Consider the following 27,500-nt stretch of genomic DNA (forward strand, 5'->3'; position numbering starts at 1 on the left):
AACAGCTGGTTTATAGACGCAGTTCTATTTTCCATTAATTAAACGTCTTTGTGTCCCATATATAAAGAATTATTCCCTTTCATTAACAAAGATTTCTATTCGTTTCAAGTTAAATACACAGAGACCACCATTGGAAATTGGATGAGCAGTATCCCTATTTATTATAATGAATATTTAAAGGATATGGATTACAGATTTAATAGAATGTGCTGGCATTGGGATACAGATAAAATTCAACGTTTCATTCACATGCCATTATTTTCATAATGCCTGCTAATGATGATGAATTCATCCATAAAGCATTCCTGAATTCCCTATTTATGGGAGAGGATATCAAATTACAATTACGGGGTTTGAATGGATATTTTTAATTCGGTTTAGTATGTATGTACGTATGTATAATATATATATATATATATAAAATATGTATATATATAATATATATATATATATATATATATATATATATATATATATATATATATATATTTATATAGAATTTCAAGTTTTTATAATTTTTTACACACACACCACACACACACACACACACACACACACACACACATATATATATTAATATTATATATATAATATATATATATTATATATATATGTGTGTGTGTGTGTGTGTGCGTGTGTGTGTATGTGTGTGTGTACAAAGGATGGCCCCAAGGAAAACACGGGAAAATAGCAGCTTCCATTTTCACGAGCTAAAAAAAGAGAATGGTTCCACTCTGCTAGTGCGCCACTCACCTCCATCTCACAATCCCTACCGCTATCACACGTCACCCTGTCCACTTACCTAGCAAATAAATTCTAAAAAAGTTTGCATTAAACCCTTCATTCTTACAGCAGTCAGATCTATTCAAAAACAGAAAACAAAACAAAAAATACATTCACCTTACAAAACATAGATTCTTCCCTGACAGTTCTTCTTTAGTGGCAAACTGTAAGATATATAGTACACATTTTTCCAACGAAGCTTTTCCCATAGCAAATCTAGAGATTATTGCCTCTACATTCAACAAGTATGCACACAATTCTCTTTTTTCCAGCACAGAATATACTATTTTTTCTTTTTATTTTTTCAGGGAACGCCTCTGCAAAAGCCATATATCTTCGTAATGGCTGCAAATGATGTCCCCCTGCAATTTGGTGTTTCTGTTTGTATCGCTGCCCAGTGACATACTGGGGCAACTTCGCCAAAGTTTTCATCATTGCACCGTGATATTGCTTGCAACTCTCACCGTCCGAATGATACAACGAACCGGTTATGTTATCCTCGGTCTCACTATTCAAACAAAAAGAAATAACTCGCTTTCTAAAAGCACCATTAAGGCCAATTTAACCTAGTTGTAACTGACACTCTTTTGAAAAGAGCTGGCGATTAGATTTTTTTTCCCTGGAAAACAAAGAGAGAGACGGGAGGAGAGACCGAGAGAGAGAGAGAGGAGAGAGAGAGAGAGAGAGAGAGGAGAGAGAAACTTATCAATCATGTTGTGAAAGGATATATAAAAATTGGTTATGATTTTCATATGCAATAATCCGCTCCCTCCCCGGCCAAAACAAACTAAAAAAAAATAATGCAATGCGAATGAAAGTAGACCCAACACTACATCACCGCAACGTACGAAGGCGAATAATAAATGGAAGAATTTCATTTCGCTCACATTTTATGAGCTTAACGTACGTCGACCAAAACGCTCGTTTAAACCTCGCTCTTCTTGCAGCGACAGAGAGAGAGAGAGAGAGAGAGAGAGAGAGAGAGAGAAGAGATCCATTATAAGCATTTTACAACGCACACTTCATGAGCTCGCGCACGCGCGTGCGCGAGCGCAAGCCTCGCTAATCAAAGAATGTAAACACAATATCCTTTTGAATCATTGTTTTATTACACGTGATATAGCGCCGGCATGGTCTCAGTCCAGATATTTGATATCAACATGGAATGCAATTATGCTCTCGGACTGGCCGGAATTATTTCATTAAATCTGTTCTTGCCGTATGTGTCTCTCCGCTGGGTATATACTCCCTTGCTTGGGGACTGTAAAGTCCGCTCGGGAAACGCTTCTGGGTCATAAAAGAAAAAAAAAAGGAAAAAGAAGAAAAGTGGATTTAAATCTCCTACGAAGGTATTTTTCTCTTTAGGATAAAACATGATGTAATGGTGGCTTAAGTTGATGCAATAAGTATATATCGTTAGAAAAGGGTACGGCATGAACTTTTGAAGTTGCATGAAAATTTAATTACTAATGTTTTAATATAGATTTTTTTCAATAAAACTCTTTTATTTTTTAAATATATATTTTTCCCACTGCCTTTGTGTGTAGGCTCCAACGTCAAAGGGGCATTGTTCATTTCTTTATACATTGCATTTCCTTGTTTATTTTTCGGTAACTATAAATTCTTTGATAAACACAACAACTTTATTATATACGTATAATATTCACTCACTTAATTCTATTCCCAATTCATTCGCTTAAGGGAGCTTCGCGTTATGATAAATTAAATGAATCTTAATTACCTGGTTACGGCTTGCCCAAGAGCTAAAACCCGTCCCGTGCTGGCATAAGGCTAGCTTAAATCAGAAGGAACAGAAGATTTTACCTGCCGTGTGAGCGTCTTATTCTACCTATTTTGCTGATACCATCCAGTTTTGAATGAGGTGTTTCTTTAGTAATATATATATATATATAATAATTATATATTATATATATATATATATATATATATATATATATAATAACCAGATGGGAAACAATCTCGTTTATCATAATTTTCAAAGGTATGCGATGGACCAGGAGCGGCCGCTGGCAATCTGGTAACAACATCTCTCTCTCTCTTTCTCTCTCTCTCTCTTCTTCTCTCATCATCTCTCTCTCTCGATACACCTCCCCCCTCCATTATCTAAGGTCATCAAATCAGAGTCGTGAATTACAAAAATATGCATTTATTTAAAAGCAAAGTATTAACTGAATAACTCAGATTCTTAACAGAATGATTAAATGAAATGTTAAACTCAGAGGCCCAAACAACTCAGATAACCCTCGGTAATTAATCAAACACCAACATTAGTTTAGCCATAACACTAGGCACAGTCAATATAATCAGTACACCACAGTAATTAAGTCAGTTCCCACTTCTCCAGATCATTTTACTCTTCTCCAGAACAATTCCCCTTTACCAGAATCGCCTGTTAGAAGACAGGAGAACACTCTGGTAAGCATAAGAGCATAATCAAAGGACATATAAACAGAATATCTCTGAAATAAATATTCAAATACAATCCAGCCACACTTTGGCCAAAATAAAGAAAAGGCTTACCCATTCAGCACAGTATTGCACTATCACTTATCAACGAACACCCAGGCAGAAGCCATCCTGGCTCTGCCTCCTCTTCGTAATAATCTCCCCTCCATTGTCTAACTTCGTTCTCATATGTAGGGGGAAAAGGCTTGCACATATGGATTCACACACAATGTTCACGCCCATAAACTGCTTGAGTCCAGTTTCAAAGTCACCTCTACATCAAGCTCTCATAGTGACAGGACGAGGCACTGATTTGCTAAGACAGCAATTTTGATCACACCACCTCAAAGAAAGATGCATTAGCACTCCTAAACTCGTCACTCGAACACTCTGTCTCCAGGGAAGTTAAATGATGATTCTCCACATTCTAAGAAATGTCATAGCATATTACATCATATATTATTAATCATATTATCTTAGCAAAACCCCCCGTTTTATGTAACATATATATATATATATATATATATATATATATATAATATACGATATATATATATAGAATATATGTATATACATATACATATATATATATATATATATATATATATATGTATCTATATTATATAGTATATATATATATATATATATATAATCATATATAATATATATATATATATTATATATATATATATATATAGAATATATATATATATATATATATATATATATATATATATATATATATATATATATATATATATATATATATATAATATATATTACATATATATACGTTATATTCTATATATATATAGGAATATATATATATATATATATATATATATATATATATATATATATAAATACAAATATATCTGACTTTTTGAATATCTGGGACATAAAATATACATCATAATTTCCGTAATTTTCAATACTCCTTTTGCTAAATGGAACAGCTGGGTGTTTATAAATTCATGTGAATTCTTTTGAGGTTACGAGAAATTTTTCTCTGTTTTGAATAATAGATCCCCAAAGGATTTTACAATTATATATATATTTCTCTTTGATGAATAATTATGAAGCAAGAATAAAAGAATCAACTTTTAAGCAAGGAAGAAATGGAATACCACCATTATTCTTTTATTAGTAACAATCTGTACTTGTTCATCTAATCTTTCAAAGCGTATTTTCCTTTTAAATATTGTTATGGAGATGAACAAAATGTTCATTATTAATAACATTCTTGATAAAAAAAAAGTTTTTACCTCATTTTTAAGTGCATCTTAGAGGGAACCTTTTCTTATTTTATACGAGACACGTCTAACAGATAAATCCCATAACACTGGACATAGCTTTCAAGTAGCTATGAACAGTGATTATTAATAGTTCATTACTTTTTTACAAACATATTCTAGTATTATTTTGGGTACATCTTTATACGAAACGCTCCTTGTTTGCATATGAAAAATATGACTATATTATTCTTTAATTTTTATACGAAACTTTCCAGGTATTAATTTGGGTGCATCTTTAAAAGGAACATTTTTTTTTTCTTTTACATAGAGACGTATCATTAATTTGGGCACATCTTTTAAATGAACACTAATTTATTTACATAGACAAATCTATCCTCCTCTACATACAATACCCGCCTGTATCCTCATAATCCCCAAAGCATCCTCGTGAAACTTCTGAAACGAAGTGAACACGCAACACTTGCATTTAACAAGAGGGGAAGCCGAAAATGAATTTCAGAGAGGATAGGACGGTAATCCGGTTCCATGACTAAAAGTCTTACTCTCTCCGGTTTTCTCGGCAATAAAAGAAAAACGTCTACCTACCTGAGTCACGAAACGCTCCTGCACCTGATACAGGGATTAGTTTCCCCCGCGAAACAGGACTTACCTGCAAGGAAAAAGGAGCAGGAAATTAGTATTTCAGCCTTTAATGTCTGTGAGAATGTAATTGTGTACATTTTTCGAGAAAGAGACTACTCCGATAAGTTTAAATGCTTGGTTTAAACATCATACAGGGGAGAGATAGAAATTCCAACGAGAGAGAGAGAGAGAGAGAGAGAGAGAGAGAGAGAGAGAGAGAGAGAAGCGTATCCTCAGACCTTTTAAGATAATTGTATCAACTTTTGAAAAATTGTCTTTTCAGATAGATACCGGGGGTTTAAATCTGCTCTCATACAGGGCCACACTGGGAAGAGACAAACAAATAAAGAGAGAGAGAGAGAGAGAGAGAGAGGAGGTTGGGGAATCACAAATCTTCGCTTACAAATTCAAAACCTCATAACTTTACAGTCTTTTATTACAAAAAGCAAAGTTACAGACAAGGCGATGCAACCATTAAAGTCTTACACTAGAGTAAAAAAAAGTGTTAATTAGAAAATTAGGGCGAAATTCCTTTGCCTTTACATTTAAAAATTCGCTGTAAATCAGGGAAAAAGAAAGAAAAACACGGTTTATGGATATTATCTGGAGGGAATAGCAAAATTATTTTGCGTTTGATATAAGTCAATATATATATATAGATATATATATATATATATATATATATATATATATATATATATATATATATATATATATATATATTATGTTTCCCCGAAATATTTTTGCTGACCGCTTTTGTCTGACATTTTTGAATATCCCTTAGTATAGGGGTAACGACGTGAGCTGTGATATTTATTTTCACTATATCAGAGTTGTTTGCGTTTAAGATTTGCGAGTCACATTGTTGAAAAGGCAGGATATATTTTATTTTTACTTCCCATTGTTGCTATTTACATATATATATATATATATATATATTTATATATATATATATATATATATATATATATATATATATGTGTGTGTGTGTTTTATCAGTTGTGTACTAGCTTCCCATTGTGGCTATTACAATTTCATATATATATACATACATACATATATATATATATATATATATATATATATATATATATATATATATATATATATATATATATATATATATATATGAAATTGTAATAGCCACAATGGGAAGTAAAAATAAAATATATCCTGCATTTTCAACAATGTGACTCGTAAATCTTAAACGCAAACAACTCTGATATAGTGAAAATAAATAGCACAGCTCACGTCGTTACCCTATTCTAAGGGATATTCAAAAATGTTAGACAAAATTGGTTAGAAAAATATAACGGGGAAACAAATTACATATAAATAATGGCAGTGGGTAAAAATATATACAAAGGTCAAATGTTATTACTTTTCGTCAGTGTTGAGTGATTGCATGTTGTTTGTGTTTTAAAGGTGACAGTGACCTTGGAACACACCGAAGAGATGGAGTAGAAAAATATTCAAATAATAATATTTATGCAAAATAATTATCTATACATCTGCTTTGATTTATGAGTCGTATGTAGCATATCTGTAAAAGTATCTACTACACTAATTTTATAGACTATTTATGAGAAGTTATATGGAAAATAACCAAAATGAATTAGAATACATAATAATGATAAAAGAAGAATTTTTCAATAACCTTTTACAATATTCTATTTTTCATGGAATATTTACTAGACCATATGTAAATAAAGACAAAAAAAGGAAGCTAGTTAAAAACTGATAAAATACACATAAAAAACATTAGTAAAATATGCATAAATTTTCACATTTGTGCATTCTTTATTAATTGTACTTCTGTCACTCTGGGAAAATGAAAGGCAGCTTTAAAATAACTTAAGGACACAAAGGTAAGTTACTGGGAAATTTGCAGGTGAAATTTAAAAGTCATGAGAATTTTGAAAAAAAATTAAATTTCCTATCAACCAATCTTATGTGGGGCAAGGCTTATGCGATAAATAACTCCTGTATTATTTGCTTTTAAGATTCTGAAATTAGCGTTTTCTTCGTGGGAGAGGTCTACAGATATTGAAAGTCTGCAAAAAACACCCATCACTTTTCTAAGCTGAACAAAAAATCACACATTTACGTTATGAAAATGATAATAATTACTCTGTTTAAGAGGAATTTGTGGTTCAATGCCAAAACCTAAAGCAGGGTAATATTCAACTAAACTTTACATTCGTTGGATATTTCACATCTCACGAGAGAGAGAGAGAGAGAGAGAGAGAGAGAGAGAGAGAGAGAGAGAGAGAGAGAAAGTTTTAAGATCTATATCAAAGTCATTCTTGAAATGGTTTTGATTATTTCTTCTTACTCAGGACAAGGAGACATCGACGAATAAGAGAGAGAGAGAGAGAGAGAGAGAGAGAGAGAGAGAGAGAGAGAGCCAATACCAGCCACAGCATGAGGAGCCTCTCTGCCTCGACCGAAGAAGGCGTCCCAGTCGGCGACGGGACAAAGCTGAGGCATGAGGAGAGTTTGAAACTTTTGCGACACAGATCTGGGACCCGATAGAGTTTCGGCCGTGAAGTCTGCCTCAGTTATCTTTATGTAAATCGGGTCGAAGGAGCAGACTCTGCTTCTCCCCCCTCATTTTTGTCGCCTTTTATATATATTTTTTTTTTTTTTTTTTTTTTTTTTTTGTCCAGGATCTGAAAAGTTCTGTTTCTGACAACTGGCACCTTTTTTTAGCAGTTTTTTTTCTATATTCATGTTTTTGTTAATAATTGACTTCTTTTTTGTATGATAAGTTATTACCAAATCGTAGTAAAATCGTAGAGCTTAACTTTGAGATATATTATTAATACGAACTATAAAGGATCATTTCAATGTATTGAAATCTCTCTCTCTCTCTCTCTCTCTCTCTCTCTCTCTCTCTCTCTCTCTCTCTGTTAATATCAGGATTGTTGCTGAAATCATTATCACACCTTGATACATATGTTATAAGTATCAAAAGAGAGAAAAGATCCTGAACTAAAGAATATGAAGCTATTTTTATGTTGGAATAGCATGAAGTTTATGGTTTGCTTTTGTAATAGTTTAGCATATATATTAAAATTTCACTTGACGCTAAGATATCTACGGAAAATTTTAATTGAAGAGTAATGGCTTCTGATGAATTATTTTATATTATTCATTGCCATTTGTTGTTTAATAGCCTTGACAGATTATTGTCAAATTTGAACTTCTTTTCTTTATTTAGTTTTTTTCTTCTTCTAAAGAATTACACATTAAGTAGTTACGTCCTTTTAAAGTTGAATTACTGTCTCATCGCTCTTATTTCTAAGGCAACTAAGTTCATAACCAACACTTATCATTTCTGAGGGAAATCGGCCCAATAATCTTTAGATATACAAAACTTCAAAAAATGTAAGTAAAATGCTAGAAACAACATTTCCCCCCCATTCACAAAACGTGCAAACGCATAAAGTAAAACCGGCAATAATTTCGAAACGCGAAAGTTAATTAGGTTTGAATTCTCTGATTAAGCAAAAGACTGGAATTTTTGCACGACACGAGAATAGTAAAAAAAATAATAAAAAAAAAGAGACGGTTAATTGCATTCCGCCGATTTCTCGTTCGTACAAAAAACGGACGGGGCCGGTTTGCTTCGTCCCTAGGTAATCATTTCTATCTACAGTCGACGAAACAGACCCATATGTCATTCGATGCTCGGATGGAATGGTTTAATGGATTTTCGGAAACGGACGGAAAGGTTGATGAAATATGTCACCCATTTGGGCTCAATACAGCGTTAATCCCTTCCTAATAATAGGTGATTATTCTGGATGGTCGTCATGCATAGGTACTGATACTTTTGTGCTCGGGAACTGCAGTGATGGATAAACATACTAAAGCTATTTGCGTCGGAGAGAGATTGAATAGCTGCTCTAATCTACCTGTCCAACAACAGACTCAACGTTATAAGTGTAATATCGCATTTCCTAGGAGTCCTGTTTGTTCCTTACGGTGCATATTTCAAAGTGAATCGCTCCATTAGCCTGTACTGTGTTCGTTCATTTGCAGTCGACTTCCACATTTCATTTCCATAATGAAAAGTGAGGAGGGCAAATCATGGTTTGTGCTTGGCCACCGAGAGTCAGTAGACGCCCCTCTCCTGTTTCATACTTTTATCAAGAACTCTCTTGCATTTCCTGCTCCCCTGTGCTGTCATTCATTTTTCTCATATTTCTCTATTAGCTGCTAATTTTGGATACTTACTTACACACACACACACACACACACACACACACACCCACATATGTATATATATATATGTATATATATGGTATATATATATATATATATATATATGTGTGTATGTATATATATATATATACTATACATATATATATATATATCTATATATATATATATATAATATATATATATATATATATATATATATATATATATATATACACACAGTCCGGTCCCGAATTATGCGTGTTCGAATTGTGCGATTCCCCTTTGGTGCGGTCGCTAGTTCTCAAAAATAGATTTTCTGTATCTGCGAAACCTTCTGCGAGGCACGCGCCGAAGAACATATCAAATCTATTGTCTTTTCAAGTATTTTAGATGGTGGGGGGTGGGGGGAGCGTTTGCTGGTATCTGAGAGAAGGGATGGGGGGAATGCTTGGAGAAAAAAAAAAAACTATTATTCTTCCAAGGGGTAATGCGAGAGAAAGTTTTCCTGCTCAGCCATTAGCTAATACGGAAGGCTCTGCCCCACGTAGTTGTGACGTCATAGCGCAGTATGAATGATCGGTATCACCATCATCGCCATACGTATTATTCAGATTTGCGAAGTGTATTCTGATCATCCGCATCATGTATACATCTGCCTGGAAGTCGAAGAGGAAGACCTATTTTCTCGAAACTCAAAAGGTTGCCCTTCAGTTAAAGACGAAGGAAGGAGCAACTTCCATTTTGGCAGCAGTCGGCGACTGAAATCCCTCATTGATGAATGAAGTAAGATTTTTTTTTTCTAGGTTAACTTGTTTTGACTAACTTTTGGCATTTGATCATTTATTTTTTCCTATTGTTGAAATAGGTGTTGATGAAAATGACTAGTAAAAGTGGTTAACAAAGAAGCAGATGTTGAGAGAGAGAGAGAGAGAGAGAGAGAGTCGATCGATCTAAACTTTTCAAGAAACTGTCATTTCATGCTGAATTTTGGATTTTTATCATTTCTTTTTAAGAAATTCTAATTTCATATCGAATTTTAAATTTTTGAGAGAGAGAGAGAGAGAGAGAGAGAGAGAGAGAGAGAGAGAGAGAGAGTCGATCGATCTAAACTTTTCAAGAAACTGTCCTTTCATGTTGAATTTTGAATTTTTATAATTTTTTTTTTAATTGTAATTTCATATCAAATTTTGAATTTTCATCAGTTTTTTTTTTTTTTTTTTTTTTGTTTTTTTTTTTTTTTTTTTTTATCGTAGAGTGAAAACAAATACATAGTGAACGTGCCGGACAAAGACACTGAGACAGCCGCTCGTAACCAAGTTTGTTAGGCCTGACGGGAGAGAAGACACGCATGTTCCGCCAGTACCCGAAACGGTTCATAAAGCCTTCCTTCAGCTGAAGAACTCTTCACGGAGGATGAGATAGAGGAGTTTGAAAATTTTTTTGGCAGAGGATAGGTAGGAAATTCCATCCAATAGGTCTTTTTAAAGGAAATGACTGTATCGTACAATACACTTGCACCCAATGTTGGCATTGCTTACGTGTGTAATTTTAAACTTTTTCAAGTTATTAAAACCTTTTTAATATTTTACTTATCCACAAGAACAATTTCATATTAGAAAAAAATTACAGTACAGTACATAGAAAGTATTGAAAATAGATAGTATAAAAAACTTTGACTGGGTAAGTTGCCGTTTGCCTAGGCCCTAATGGAATTATCCCCATAAGGTATGTGTTTTGAAATATGCGAATTTCCAATTCTGCGAGGCCGTGGATCGACAAATACTCGCATAAATGGGGACCGTACTATATATATATATATATATATATATATATATATATATATATATATATAATATATATATATATATATATATATCAGAGCAGCCATTTATTAATCATCATTCCATCTGTGCACAAAAGACCTTGATACATTCATATATTCGTCCGTTCATTGCAATTATTATTATGTATAATCACCAATGATTAGGAGGGACTGTCGCTATATAGAGAGCAAATGGATGACATATTACAAGCTCGCAGTCCGTTCTGAAAAGCCATTAAAATCTCCCATTGGACCATCAAATGCAATATGAATATATTCCATCATACATTTACCATCGAATGGCGATGGAATGATTAACTCGGGATGACGTGATATTGCCACGCCCCTTTCTGTAGATGCTAGAAATCCACAGAATGCTATAAACTTGTTTTTTTTTTATATTGAGCAAAACTATGAATGTTTTGCATAATAACAATATTCGAACCTAATTAAATTTAGTGTTTCATAATTTATGAAGGTTTTCTTTATTCATTTTTTTACGTGAGGGTGAGGTAGGGAGATGGGTGGGGGCCTCTTGGTAAATAAAGGCTAGTGTTGGTTCAAGCAGTTTATTTGGAATTTCAAAGAGAATCTGCAATGTTTATAAAGAAACATTAAAAGATTATAATTATATTTTCTGTTCTTAATTTTAATCTTAGACTGAGACGAGATTAAACTACTCTCACTATTATTAGGAGAGAGATCGATTGATTGGGCGATATTAATCTGGTGTCAAAACGTCATAGATCATTGACATCATGGAAGGAGAGAGAGAGAGAGAGAGAGAGAGAGAGAGAGAGAGAGAGAGAGAGAGAGGGGGGGGGGGGCGCTGATGGGTGGCTGGGTGAGGAATTTTCACCCCTAACCCATTACATTCGTCACTTATTGGTTATATTTAGTTGTTAGTGCAATGCAATTTTTATGGCACAAAGTAAACAGGGTTACAGACTCAAAAATAAATATTGTGATCTCCTAGCTGTATCTAGCAGGAAGTAGTGCACTGTACTGTTATAATGTCAGTTTTTTCTAGATAATAATGGACAGAACCAACAAGAAACTGTTATTTTGATGCAAACATTCTTATTCGTAAATTCACAGCTTTTCATGTCTGTATAAAGACGTAATATCTTTGTGGACAGTAAATTTACCCAGAATCTCATGCACATTGATAGTGAGTGTTTGTTTCTTAAACAACAGAATTCGCAACATATCTCGATTACTGATGATGTTGCGAGGCAAGGAAAATTCAGTAATGGTAAATATTTCAGTAACATTCTCAGAGGGAACTTTGTATTTCTTTAACAATGTCTCATCAGCTAGATGCTGAAAACTTGTAAGAGACAATAAGCAAGAGAGAGGGGGGGGGGGGGGGGGGGGGGGGGGGGGGGGGGGGGGGGGGGGGGGGGAGGGGGGGGGGGGGGGGGGGGGGGGGGGGGGGGGGGGGGGGGGGGGTGGGGGGGGGGGACGGGGGGGGGGGGGGGACAAAAACTAAAAAAAAAGGCGCCAGTGGTAAGAAACAGAAATGATTAGGTTCTGAATAAAAAAAATGGCAAAGTCTCCTCTTATCATACAAAAAAGAAGTCAATTATTAAGAAAAACATGGATATAGAAAAAAAAAACTGCTAAAAAAAGGTGCCAGTGGTCAGAAACAGAACTTTTCAGATCCTGGAAAAAAAAAAAAAAACGAAATATAAAAGGCGACAAAAATGAGGGGGAGAAGCAGAGTCTGCTCCTTCGACCCGATTTACATAAAGATAACTGAGGCAGACTTCACGGCCGAAACTCTATCGGGTCCCAGATCTGTGTCGCAAAAGTTTCAAACTCTCCTCATGCCTCAGCTTTGTCCCGTCGCCGACTGGGACGCCTTCTTCGGTCGAGGCAGAGAGGCTCCTCATGCTGTGGCTGGTATTTGGGCTTCCTCTATTCCCTCTCTCTCTCCTCTCTTCCCCTCTCTCTCTCTCTCTCTCTCTTATTCGTCGATGTCTCCTTGTCCTGGGTAAGAAGAAATTCCCAAACCATTTCAAGAATGACTTTAATATAGTTCTTAAAACTCTCTCTCACCTCTCTCTCTCTCTCTCTCTCTCTCTCTCTCTCTCTCTCGTTCGTTGCTGACGTCAACGTAATAGAAATATGCCTCCATAACCTAAAAACTGATTCTACAATAGTTATTCTTCTCCCTCTCTCCTGTTCGCCGTTGTCTTCCTCCAAACATAAGGAAGAAATACCCATAAAAACTAAATAATGACTATTATTATCTCTCTCTCTCTCTCTCTCTCTCTCTCTCTCTCTCTCTCTCTCTCTCTCTCTCCTAATCTTTTTTTACAAAGAAATGTCGAGTTTCGTTGGCCATCTCATGCAAAAGTTTCAGTTTCGGAATCTTGTTCTACAAGAAATGTCCACCTTATCTTTGTACCTACAATGAACTGTTATTGTATAGCCTTTTTGAAATAGAGGATTAAATGAATTAATTAGATAAACAATTAGTATAGACTTCTAGTGAGTATTATTGATACTTCATCTATATATGATTGTTCAATGGATGAAAATATTTCTGATGGGTAGTGTCTCGTAAGCCATCTCATGCCATTTTTATTTAGATAAAACACATATTTTTAACATTCAGCATGTAGTATTTTTCAAAAACAATTTTTTATGCAAGAACACTATTCTCTTAAAAGCAGTTTATCAAGTTTTTATTTCATTATTTTTCTGAATATCGCGTTTCTAATTGCGTTTCCTTTTATGACCTCATTCGTAATATCCAAGAATTATAATTTGCGTTCAGCTACAGACACACTAAGCAATTTTAATTCGAATTCCGTAAACATTTCATTTTATTTAATTGTTTTACTTGCCTTATCAATTTATTTCACAATTTATCACCTTGATATTGTAATATTGTCTATAAATAATACATGCAAACGCCTATTATAAGTCCTCTATCACCTTTAAAGGACAAACAACTAGGACCCAAACAAAATTGTACGAAAATAATGTCATTTGTCCAACAGATATTTTTTTACTTACAGCCAGAAAATTTGTAATTTTCACCCATTTTTGCTGAATGGGGTCAACTTTGCTTTTTTTACTTTTTTTTTTTGGACGAATTTCTAAAAATGTTTTCCATTTTTTTTGGTCAGTTTTTGAAATGTGTTTTTCTTCTCTCTTTTTTATATCGCTTTTAATTTTCCCTCGCAATTACCTGGTCTTTACAAGTGACCGATGGCGCGAGGAATATTATTTATTTCTGCCTCCGTCTCTATCAAGTTTTATAATTACAACTGTGATTGCAGTCAGTTGTGTTGTGGATGTCCTAATTATTTCTTTTTTACGTTCCGATTTTTATTTCTGGTATCTGTTGATATATATATATATATATATATATATATATATATATATATATATATATATATTTATAATATATATATATTATATATATATATATATACATATATACATATATTATATATATATTATATATATATATATTATATATATATGTATGTATATAGATAATATATATATATATATAATATTATATAATATATATATAATATACTATATAATCTATATATATATATATGATAAATATATATACCTATATATGATATATAAGATATTTGATATATATATTGATATATATATATATATATATACTATTATATCATATTTCATAATATAATATATAATATATATATATTCTATATATATATATTAATATTTTGCTTAAAAAATCACAGTAGATGCACGTGACTTCATTAAATAAGGGCGAATACCACAGGAAAATGATGGTCAGAAATCCAAGCGCTTTCGTCCTTCTTATTTGACAATTAACCAATCTGGTATTCTCCATCTTGTTGTGTACTCGAGAACTTTCTTTCCAATCGTATTTCATTCGTTCCTTGACAATGTCTTAGTAAAGACGAAAGCGTTGGGATTTCTAACTATCATTTTCTGTGGTATTTCGCTAAATTAAATATATATGTATTTATATATAATTAAATATATATATATATATATATATATATATATATATATATATATATATATATATATATATATATATATATATATTATATATATATATTCACATATATCAATAATATCCATCATCATCATAGATATATATATATATATATATATAATATATCATATATATATATATATATATATATATACATATATATATTTTTCATCAACTCCGAGTGTAAGAACCCAGAGAAATCCAATAACGCTATACACTACAGACGGGAAACTGATAGGCGAACGCAATGGGAATCCATCAACGAGAATTGAAAATGAGGATTTTTCTCTTCGCCCCTCGCAAGTAAAGCTTTCGACTCCGCCCCTGGAGGAACGGAGGAGGGATGTAGGTGAGTTCGAGGTCTAAAGAGTAGTGGTGTTCTTTAGAAAGCTATTCTCTACCAGGGGTGTCAAACTCAAATCCTTTCGAGGGCCAATGACGCACTTGGTTATAGTCTCGAGGGCTATCAAAGGTTTGGCAATTACTTATTCCTTAATACATGTGACTTATTTATTAAGATTTGCAATAAAAGAGCCTTATTGCCAGCAATTATGATATGAAATAAATTAATGAATTATTGCCACATGAATGAACGGTAAAACTTATTATGTCTCGTTTTAACAGTTTAGTAACTTTAGTTAAATTTTCCTCAGTTCTAACAGTTATAGTAGCTCGAGTTGAAAAATCTCGTGGCACCTCGAGGGCCACTGAAGACCATGAGTTTGACAATCCTGTTCTAGACCCTTGGTAGGTGCGTTCGTTCTCTGGTCCTGTTTAAAGTACGACCCTCGAATGCGCCTAGTTTGAAGAGAGGCGTGAATTTGAATGGAAAATAGACATATGAATTGCATATGATATTATTATTATTATTATTATTATTATATTATTATTATATATTATTATTATTATTGGGGGACGGGGGAGCTATCACAGTCCTCCAATTCGACTGGGGGGTATTTATAGTGTGGGGTTCCGGGTTGCATCCTACCTCCTTAGGACTCCATCACTTCTCTTACTATGTGCGCTGTTTCTAGGAGCACACTCTTCTGCTTGAGTCCTGGAGCCACTTCAGCCTCTAGTTTTTCCAGATTCCTATTATTATTATTATTATTATTATTATTATTATTATTATTATTATTATTATTATTATTATATTATATTATTTAGGACATAAAACCCTATTCGTAAATAACAAAGTAAAAAAGGGGCCACTGACTTGAAATTAAAGCTGTCAAAGAACAAGGTGCTCATTCGAAAGAAGTAACAGAGGGTGACAGGAAATACAGAAAATGAGATCAGCTGTTAGAGAAAACAGATGTATTAACAATTGAATAAATAAATTGGAACTTCCGAAGTTCCAATTGCACGACATCCTCTGGGAGGCTGTTCCATTGTCGATTTTGTCTATTTCTCGTTTTTCCTTAACAGTAACCAAGTTTCTGTGATCACTCTTATCAATTTTTTTTTTTTTTTCTATTGAGTCCATAATTTCTTCCCTTTTAAAATTCGCACCATTATCCATTATTCACTCATCGTTTTCATTGATGAATTTCTTATTCTCCTCTTAACAAATATTTAGGTTTCCAGAATTACAACACTATTGAATTTTCGTCTGTTTATTCTCCTGATTACCAGGTATTCAAGGCAGGTATCATTCTTCGTTATTGACATATACATATGCATACATACATACATACATACATATATATATATATATATATATAATATATATACATATATATATATATATATATATATCCCATATTTTCTTAACAATTAACAGTTTCCAGCAAAAGTCCTCGAATGAATTTTGGGGGAATTTATTAACCTCACGATTTATTCCCATTTAAAGTTTTCTCTATCACTATTCGTTCTCCCAGTAAATAGATATCTAAGACAGGTATCTTTTCTTAACAAATAACTAATTTTCTAGCAGAAGTCCACTGGTGAAATTTGGTCAGGATATTGACCTCAATTTTTTTTCCCCTTTTCAGAATTCACCTTCCTCTCCTCATTCGTTCCAATTACCAGGCGTCAAATACAGGTATTTCTTCCGTCCTGGACGAGGCCAGAAATCATGTAGTTCCAGACTCAATTCAAGCTGTTATTCCGCTGCTCTCGTTCATGTCATAGGAGAGGAGGAGTCGTGGATCAATCATGAACTTCAAAACTGACGGGGTCTTCATCGATTCTTCTTCCTCATCTTCTTCTTCTTCTTCTGAACCCCTTGCAACTCTTGGAGAACAAGTTTGTAGAGAGAGAGAGAGAGAGAGAGAGAGAGAGAGAGAGAGAGAGATATTTTGTCAGCAACGGATTATTTATTATATATATCATATATTTAAAAAAAATCAACAAATATTAACGAAAATCAATAGAAAATATGTCTTCGGTGAATCAGTCAATATATGGTCAGCAAGGTAATATGAAAGACACTTTAAGACCAAATTATAAAAGTCTTTTTCTTCAATAGAAAATATACTTCGTGAATAAAGTCAATATATAGGTCATCAAAGGTAATATGAAAGACATCTTTAAAGACCAAATAAAAATTTCTTCAATTATGAAAATAGAATATTACACAACACACAAACACCATTTAACGTTAGATAAGAAAAAAAAAAGACATTAGAGTACTATTTTTAGCACGAGAGAGAGAGAGAGTAGAATAACTCAGTCATGCCCTCTTCCTCCTCTCCCCATCCCCAATCTCTCCCCTACCCCATAGCCCCAGCAAACAGCGTTTGGTCCCCCTGAGACTAGAGACAAGGCAGGATTGTTTACCCGCCCTAGGGAGGGGAGAGGGACCCAGTGAGGAGAGACGGGAAGTCTTCAATAATACCCCAAGGGAGCTCATTACGTTCTTTAAGCCTTCCCCTGACGTTATCCATCATCTGTTTTTGTCATATTGGAGACTTTTGCCAGTCCATCACACCTTTCAAACTTATTGATTCCTGACGTGATTGAGTAACTTGATAAGATTCGTCGCGGGGGATTTTCCATTTTTTTTCCTTGTGGGGAGGGGAGGTTGGGGGGGTGGGGGTGGGGTGGGAGGCGAGAGGTTGCAGAAATATTGTTCTGACGGCGAAAAGTCGTTACCGCGTCTTTAGCTACAGGTATTTTAGTCACTCGCATGATTTTTTTAGATTTATTTATTGTCGTTAAGTCATTGTATTTGGGATGTGTTCAGAACCCACAAATGATGAAATTGATAATACTGATTGAATAATATATCTATAAAAATTATAATTATAATATATATATAATATAATATATATATATATATATATATATTATATATATATATATCTATATATATATATATATTATATATATATATATATATATATATATATATATATATCAAGTATAAAAGGGACTATATCTTACATTTCGGTGGTTTGACTACCACCCTTATCAAGCAGTGATAAGTGTGGCATAGTTAGACCACCGAAATATAGTCCTTAATCTTTAAACCAAAAGTTATTTGATTTACAACACACACACACACACACACACACACACAAACACACACACAAACACAACAAACACATATATATATAATATAATATTATTATATATATATATATGACATTTATATCTATATATATATATGTGTGTGTGTGTGTGTGTGAGTGTGTGTGTGTGTGTGTGTGTGTCTACCCACCATCATCCCATCCGCGAAAAGATTAGCGATTCGCATCCACACTATTTCCTCCGTGAGGTTTACAAAAGACATAATCCTCCATCACTTCATCGGACCGTCATTGATATGCTAATGGGATTCATTAAGTGGACGTTCCGCTTTAGCGTTAGAATTCGTCGGCAATTTATATTAATACCTCCATTGTTCCATTTCCTTCGCCGGAAAGTTCGTTGCGAAAAAAATGCAGGGACCGAGTTAATTAGCAAATAATCATCATATACCGAGGAAGTAAAGAGAAAGGTGGGAATGCTGTCATTGATAAGATGCAATAATGTTTTGTATATCATCATTTCAACGGAAATTTAGTATTTTTTTGCTAAATTCATCATTTTGAAAAACGTTTTGATCCCGATGTTATTCAAAATTATATCGACCTCCATTTCATACGGACACACGAGTATGTATGTTAGAATTATTTCATATGAATATATGTCAGTATTATTTCATGTGAATGCAAAAAAAGAAAACAACGATGGTTTTTGAAAACTACAATGATTTGTTGACTCCCGTGTGTGTGTGTGTGTGTGTGTATGTGTGGATAGTTCTGAGAACGTAAAATTCAAGCTTTGATCAACTCTCTTTTATGAGAAGGTTTCCCCAAGTTAATCTCCTGTTACCCATAACATTCTCATATTATATCTTATGACTTTGTACAGTTTAATATATAATATATATATATTTATATATCTATATATAGATATATATATTGTATATATATATATATATATATATATATATATATATATATATATATATATATATATATATATTCTCCCGCCATTCATCTAAAGGTGAAATAAAGATAATAAACAATTCCACTGAAAAATCTAAGTTAGCACTAAACTATCACAAACTTCAAATACGATGAAATTGTACGATGTAATTGGGGAGTGATTTAACTCACAACTTGGCTTTTTGTTAAACCCTTGCGAGTATATTGTGGTGACTTAAGGACTGAAATCTCACCGTGTAATGCAACAAATTTAAATTTACGTGATATCTTTCCGTCTATGCCCTTAGATAATATGATAACACCATTCCAACTTCTTTCTTTTGTAAATTCTATATCAAGAAAATATTGAACAAACCATCAGCAACAGAAGCGTGAAAGGAAAATAAGATTTATTTCAAGGATACAAAAAGAAAAGAAAGAAACAGAAACTGTAGAAAGATAAGGAAAAATAAGATATATTTAATGACGCAAAAAAAAGGACACGGAAACTGTAGAGATAATGAAAAAAAACAGATGTATTTCAAGGATACAGAAACAAAAATAAAAAGCACAACCTGAAGACCTAAATCAAAACAAAGATGTATTTCAAGGATAAACTAGAAGAACCCAACGAAAGGAAGAGTTGAGAGGAAAGAGATGCATTTCAATAAAACGTCCAAAAAAAATAAACAAATACAAAACGGGGAGAAACAGAGATTATTCCCCGTGATACGCAAGGCAAAAACGACGCCTATCTACCCCTCTTCCTTGAATGGATTTCCGTCAATTTCTTTTTCTCCCGTCTACCAATCAACATCAACAACAACGCTAAGCTCGGTCGTTGAATGTATACCCTTTTATCTCTATATATCTCTTTTTCCCGCCGGCTATTAGGTTTCACCTCACCCTTTTCAATCGTGTATGTGTGTGTGTGTGTTATTCCTCCTCCCGTCTCCCTCCTAAGTCGCTCGTATTGAAAGAGCTCCTCGTAACTGAATCAACGTTTCTCTACCTTTCAAAATCTTTTACGCTTTCTTTTACATATCTTTTACGATTGGTGTTTTAGCCTTCCCTCTCTTCCGCGAAGGTGTACTATATAATCTGTTTTCATGGGGTTCCGGCCGTATTGTTCTAACTTGGGGATGGATGCGGCGTAGGTCATAAATGGGTTGGATTCGCTTATGCGCCTAGGATTTCTCAGGTATACACACACACACACACACACACACACACGACATATATATATATATATATATATATATATATATATATATATATATATATATATATATATATTATACATATAACATACATAATCATACACACACACACACACACACACACACACACACATATATATATATATATATATATATATATCGATATATATATAAATTATATATACAATATATATATATATATATATATAATATATATATATATATATATATAATATATATATATATATATATATACATTTAAACAGTTTATGTGAATATATTTGTATGCTTTCTCATCTGCATATACGCCACTCTATAAACAAATTCGCTTCGCTGGGAGGCTGGTTCATTATATTGGGAGGCTGGAAAGAAAAAAAAAATCGAAAACCTCCGCCTGCACCCCCCCCACCCCCCCCCCCTCCCTTACCCTCGAAGAAGAATAAAAAAAAAAAAAAAAAAAAGCGTTTCATCACTGCCGAATCGAAGTGGAAATGAGTTTGTACCCGGGCTCAGAAGAAGAAGAAGAAGAAAAAGAAGGAGAAGTTCGACGAGACACCTGGCGAAATGATATATCATGAGAGGAGACGAACTGCAATCATTTAGCGATGAGAAGGACTATTGGGACGATGTGATTAATAAATGGATGGAAGAGGAGAATAAAAGAAAAAAAAAACAAGACAGTGGAAGGGGGAATTAGTAATATCCTTTTTGAAATGGGACGAGACAAATTCAATACGAAGGGAGTAAGCGGAGATAAAAAAAATAAAAATGGTGGATGATGGAAAGAAAAATGATGGTGAAGCAATAATGGTATTTGTCCACATTAAATGTTAACGAGATCTTTATATTGCTTTACGTGACTTTCAGACCACGTCGAGAGTGAACTTCTATCACCAGAAATACACATCTCTCACTCCTCAATGGAATGGCCGAGAATCGAACCCGCGACCACCGAGGTGAGAAGCAAACACCAAACCAACCACGCCACTGAGGCGCTTAATCTTTATATTGCTTTAATAACTAATTGTGTAGATGGATTTCTGTGCTGACATTTATAAGATCTACAGAATAAGAGTCCTCTCGAAGAATAATTCTACTCAGAATACTTATATTAATATAATTTATATGTGTGTATGTATATGAATATGAATCTATAGGAATGTATGTCTACATACATGTATATATACATAATATAATATAATATATATATATATATATATAATATATATATATATATATATATATATAGTATATATAGAGAGAGAGAGATAGAGAAGAGAGAGAGAGAGAGAGAGAGAGAGAGAGAGAGAGAGAGAAAGAGTTCCCCAAAATCAATATTTTTTTACCAGATGAGCAGACCATAATTCATAACTTTCTTAATACAGCACGAAAAAAGGAAACCTTATCTAGAAGGTGGTACGTTACGATCGTTAACAATTCGTTTCTTCGGCAAACTTTGCAGTTATTGTTCTTCTATAAAAGCCTCGTTTCGCTGATAGATTTCTCGAAAAAAATGTGTAAAAAAATGAATCTGTTCTAATTTGAAATTTTTTCATCAAAAAACTAAATCTGAAAGCTATAATAAAACGAACACGACCCTTCAAAGTAGCGCACTGATCACTAACATCAGTAACACTGTCAGGAACTCTGCTCTGACCTTTTGCATTAAAGGAAGTAAGAGAACCCAAGTAAAGCTCCAAGATTAGAAAAAAAACATAGGAAAAACTCCTCCAACGTTTCACATAAAAGCGGGGCTTAGAAACCTCGGGTACTGAATGAAAATGCTTCTGGTGACTTGCGAGGTAGATAGTACGTCAATAAATCTAGTTTTTCTTCGGGAAACAAATCCATGGTTATGTAACTTTATTAATTTTTTTTTTAATAAAGATATACAGAGAGGTTTCCAGAATCTGTACATGATTCCAATTTTCAAGACTGAAAAACACTATATAAGCTTTACTTTCATATTACAGATTCTCAGAAACTCTGTATAAGCTTCAGTTTTTACATTTTATAAATATAGCTACATAACTGTTGATTTGTTTCTACATTTTAAGACTCGCGCTACCCTAAGTATTTCTTAATTAGATGTAATGTCACTGATGAACAAACAAATCTTTAGGAAAATAGAACGTGTAGTAGTCTGAGGTACTTGGAGCGACTGTGATCATTCCTTTTGAGGCAGTTCTGGCGTCAGGTGTCCTCGGAGATTTTGTCTGAATATGTATTATGTGGTCGGCTAAAAATTCTGTGATAGCGAGAACGATAGTCATCCAGACGCCCCATAGTATATTCACATCAATCTTGCATCTGATGTCTTGGCTCCTCGTTGGCTGTTGATAAGCCAGTCACAGGGCTGGAAGCTCTCAGTCTCTCGCGAGAGTTCACATGGGTATGATGTATGTTCCACCTCTAATGTGGGATACGTCTTTCAAAAGTATCCCTCAGGAGAGGTGGAACATACATCCTGCCTATGTGAACTAGAGAGAGACTGAGAGTTTCTAGCCTTGTAACTGGCTTATCAACAGCCAATCAGGAGCGTTGTAAGGGACTGGCCTAGACATCAGATGCACGGTTGATGTGAATCTACTATACCAACTAAGGGCATAAAGTAAGTCGTTTGAAGATAATCGGCCCTGTTTGCGTGGGATGCCCTAAAACCGAGACCTACTGTAAGTTTTGTTCTGGCTGACGGTAAATATCTGCAAGTGATATCACTTTCACCAACTAATGGAGGGAAGGGGGGGGGGGGGGGGGAGAAAAAACTCCCTTCAGGTAAGATTAATAAACATCTTACTCGTTGGTAAAAAAAAAAAAAAAAAAAAAAACGTTGATCCACTCGAAATGTACAAAAACGACAAGTTTTTACATTACTGAGTCTGGAACGCGGAAGAAATGCCTTTATGTTTACTAAAACAATTCTCGTTGTATCCTATTTATTTAACAGATTTCTTTCTGCATTTCCTTTGACCTTCTGTTATTTCATCCAAATAAACACCCTGTACTTTGGTTGCTTGGGATTTCTTCTGATTAAAAATAATAATAATAATAATAATAATAACAACAACAACAACAACAGCAGCAGTTACTCCCCGTGCTCTCTCACTTATCAAAGTTTGAAGGAGTTCAAACGTTTTTCGACGTCCCAAACTTTAGTTACGAAGTTTACATGTAAAAGCCATTCCGGCTAGCCACACGAAAGAGAGCAATTAGAACTGATTGTGTGGGGTGCGGACGTGTTGGAGGTCTCTCTCGCGTTTCTTCACAGAAAAGAAGGGTTTTTCGCCATTGGTGACTATACCTCTTATAGTAAGCAATGTGTTAATAGTGTCTCCACGTAATACCCGGCGTGTAAGCCGGAGAGTGTTGTGCAACGGCAGATATTCTAATATTCTTTCTGCTCCAATCAGTGCCTTAGAAATCTTTCAAATCACAGCTTCTCGAGGCCTATTTGGTCCTGGAAATGGGTAAAAGAATGCAGTGTATGTGTTAGTGCTTGACCCCTCCCTTACCGCAAAAAAGAAAAAAATGTCACCCGACCAACCTCCAACCGTTGCGCAAGTGACCCTGGCACCTACTGGTGCCTGTGCCCCTTACACAAGTTCCGTACTCGCGAACAATTGTCTTTTCTTTATTCAATACCAATCGAACCGTTCCGACGTCGAGTCCGCTATACAATCTGTCAGCGATGCCTTCTCCGATGAGGAAATCAACGTTTGCATATACGAAATGCAAAGATCTGATACCAGAGAGCATTCTCAATGGAGCGATCCGCGAAGAACTTGTCCTCTCATATCGTATATCACTAGTGGCTAAGGACCTGCTCGGTGGAATATACGCCGATGATCCTTACAACCTGCCTCCAAAGGGCCCTGCTGACCTAAGCCTACCTGCGGTGTACCACACTGCAGAAAATGCCTTCAAAACAGTAAAATCTCTCTCAGAAATAATTGGAAAAAAACTCTGAAAAAAATTGAGGAGACAAATGATAATTATCAAGAATCTGGGACGTGATCAAAGGACTACAGGAATCCCATAATCAGCCTTGAAAAGGTGGAATCAAATAACCTCACACGGACTGGGATGCGATCAAAGGAGTGCAGGGATCGATAGACAATCGCACAGATAGCCACCAGACTACTACGAATGCGGCAATCCAGTTTTTCCTCGCCTCCCAGCAACACGGAAGTGCCCCGTTCGAGGGGACTGTTGACCCCCAAACTCTTCTCCTCCCCAGTGCCTCCGGTGGAAGATATATCCCCGGTGATGATTACTAGCCCTCGTAATCCTCCCCACCCTATCTCTCCCCCCAACCCCCCATCGTAGATGCAGATGAAACTGATCATGAGGGTCTGGCGGCTGGCAGATACAAACAGCAGAAAGAAGAGAAGAACCTCCCGTTTGGCCGCTGGACCGGAGCCCAACATTCGTGTTTCACCTCACCGACACCTGAGAAGAGATGCCACGTAGTAATTCACAATCTTGCGCTCATCGGTGACGGCTGGATGCCATAGTGGAGAGAGTCAAGTTTCTCACTGGCTCTGACCCACTCATCTCTCACGAAATCCCATGCAGGATTAAACATAAAGTGGCTTACAGGATTACCTGCCATCACAACACCTCGACGTTCTTAAAGGCGAGAATTTCGGTCCTAATATATTAGTTTCAAGATACAGACTAACCGGGAAACAACCACCCCCAGGGGAACTTACTGACACATCCAACCAGGGTCATTTCCACCGCAAGTGCCAGCCAACCCCCACGGCGAGTGACTGCCCACTCCCCCTGGCTAACCCCCCATCCACCCAAATGATCAGCGCATTCATCTCCCCATCTTCGTGAGTAGTCATGGATACATTAAACATAATCTCTTGGATATCTTGGCCTCAAGCGGACATTCCTCTTCTAAACATGTTCTGCAAAAACTTCAAAGGCATTATTGCACTGCAAGAAACGCTCCTCTGGCCACATGACCTTGCCATATGCGATTCAATTCATGAAGACTACAGAACCTTCTCGACTTCATCGATGCAAGTTACAGATCAAATCCTAGCGGTCGCCCGAAAGGATGGCTTTCTTTCCTGTGGCACAAATCGTAGACAATACGATAAAGGTGATGACCTACAGGAGTGACAGATTGCTGGGGCTTCAAGTGACAGTAGGGAACTCGATTATCCTAATTATTAATGTTTATATGCCATGGGAAAATAACAATAATTTTGATCATTACTGCATGATCCTAGGGGAATTACACAGTATATTCATGATTCTCCTTGCTGATCATATTTGTATAATCGGGGACTTAATTTCTCACCCCACAAAACAATTTTATAATGAACTTACTCGCTTCTGTCAAAATCATGCTCTCCAAATTAGCGATGTAATGCTCCTCCCTCCCTCCTCCTATTCATATGTACATAATAGAGCGGACGCTATTACAACCTCCTGGCTGGACCACTGCTACATCTCCACAACTTCATGATTCTATTATGACCTGCAATATTTCGCTATGATCTTGCAACGGGCTACGATCACATCCCATTACAGGTGTCATTCAGTACCCCACCCTCCCTACCGTGAACCCCCTAACTGATCGACCACCAGCGGTAAACTGGGATTTAAAAACCAAAAACACAGAAAACCAGAGACTTTAGGGCGACCACGGAAACCAGGTTGCGGTCAATAGTTCAACCGGCAGACGCCTTACTTTGTACTAACACAAATTGTAGAAATGACCACCACAAGAGGGATCTGAATGAATTCTATTCGAACATAATCTCCGCTTTGCTTGCTTCGGGCAGGATGCCTACAGATTTCGTCAAGGTAATTCTCGTAATATACCTGGATGGAATGATTGGTTAAAGATCTGTATACATACTCACGAGAAATGTTTTTACTGTGGAGGCAAAATGGTAGCCCCAGGAAGGGCACACTGCATTGCTAATGAGACAGGCGATGAGCGCAGTTCAAACTTGCTCTTAAGCACTGCAGGATAAATGAAAAACAACTAAGAGCCGATGCAATGTCTAGAAACTTAGAATATGGTGATTATCCTCGTCTTTGGAAAGATCCAGTCTTTAAATCCCAAAACTAAAAAGCTATCACAGAGAGTAGGGAAGCAGTCGGAGACGAAGCTATTGCAAGTATGTGGGGCGATCACTTCAACAAATCCTGAATGCATAAATGATCAAGATTCCCGAAGGATGTAGATAACCTCCTTACTGACAACATTCAATTCATTTTGCAGGACCGTATTACGCCAGGTAACATCAGCGATGCCATAAACAGCCTACTAATAATAAATCGCCCGGCTGTGATGGTCTTCCTGCAGAGGCCTTCAAACTATGCCATACGTATAATTTACATTTGCTAGCTGCCACCCTATTCAATGCGTGCATTAATTCACGGTTTCTTCCAGGACTCCCTACTCTTAGTTCACTGATACCATTAATCAAAAAACAAGCTAAAGGATGCAGACTGACCCTGGCAACTACCGGCCGATGCAATCACAACGATCGCATCGAAGATACTTGAGTCTGTTCTTCTAGTTAGACTTCTCTTTTTACACCACCACTGACAACCAGTTCGGGTTTAAAGCAAACCACTCAACCGAACACCTGCATCTACATACTGAAAGAATTGCTTAATTACTACCTATCATCAGCCTCTCCTATTTTCCTTTGT

General features: G+C 35.2%; 1 protein-coding gene across 1 annotated transcript in view; it reads left to right on the forward strand.

Annotated features, from left to right (window-relative positions):
- The first annotated feature begins 17,338 nt into the window (after positions 1-17,338).
- Positions 17,339-27,500, forward strand: part of LOC135209628 (uncharacterized) — a 39,904-nt gene continuing 29,742 nt past the window's right edge. The window contains exons 1-3 of the mRNA XM_064242339.1: positions 17,339-17,432; positions 24,626-24,744; positions 27,064-27,079. Coding sequence (XP_064098409.1) covers positions 17,339-17,432; positions 24,626-24,744; positions 27,064-27,079 — 229 coding nt within the window. The remainder of the gene's footprint in view (positions 17,433-24,625; positions 24,745-27,063; positions 27,080-27,500) is intronic.

This window comes from Macrobrachium nipponense, chromosome 11 (assembly GCF_015104395.2).
Source record: "Macrobrachium nipponense isolate FS-2020 chromosome 11, ASM1510439v2, whole genome shotgun sequence".
Classification (NCBI taxonomy): domain Eukaryota; kingdom Metazoa; phylum Arthropoda; class Malacostraca; order Decapoda; family Palaemonidae; genus Macrobrachium; species Macrobrachium nipponense.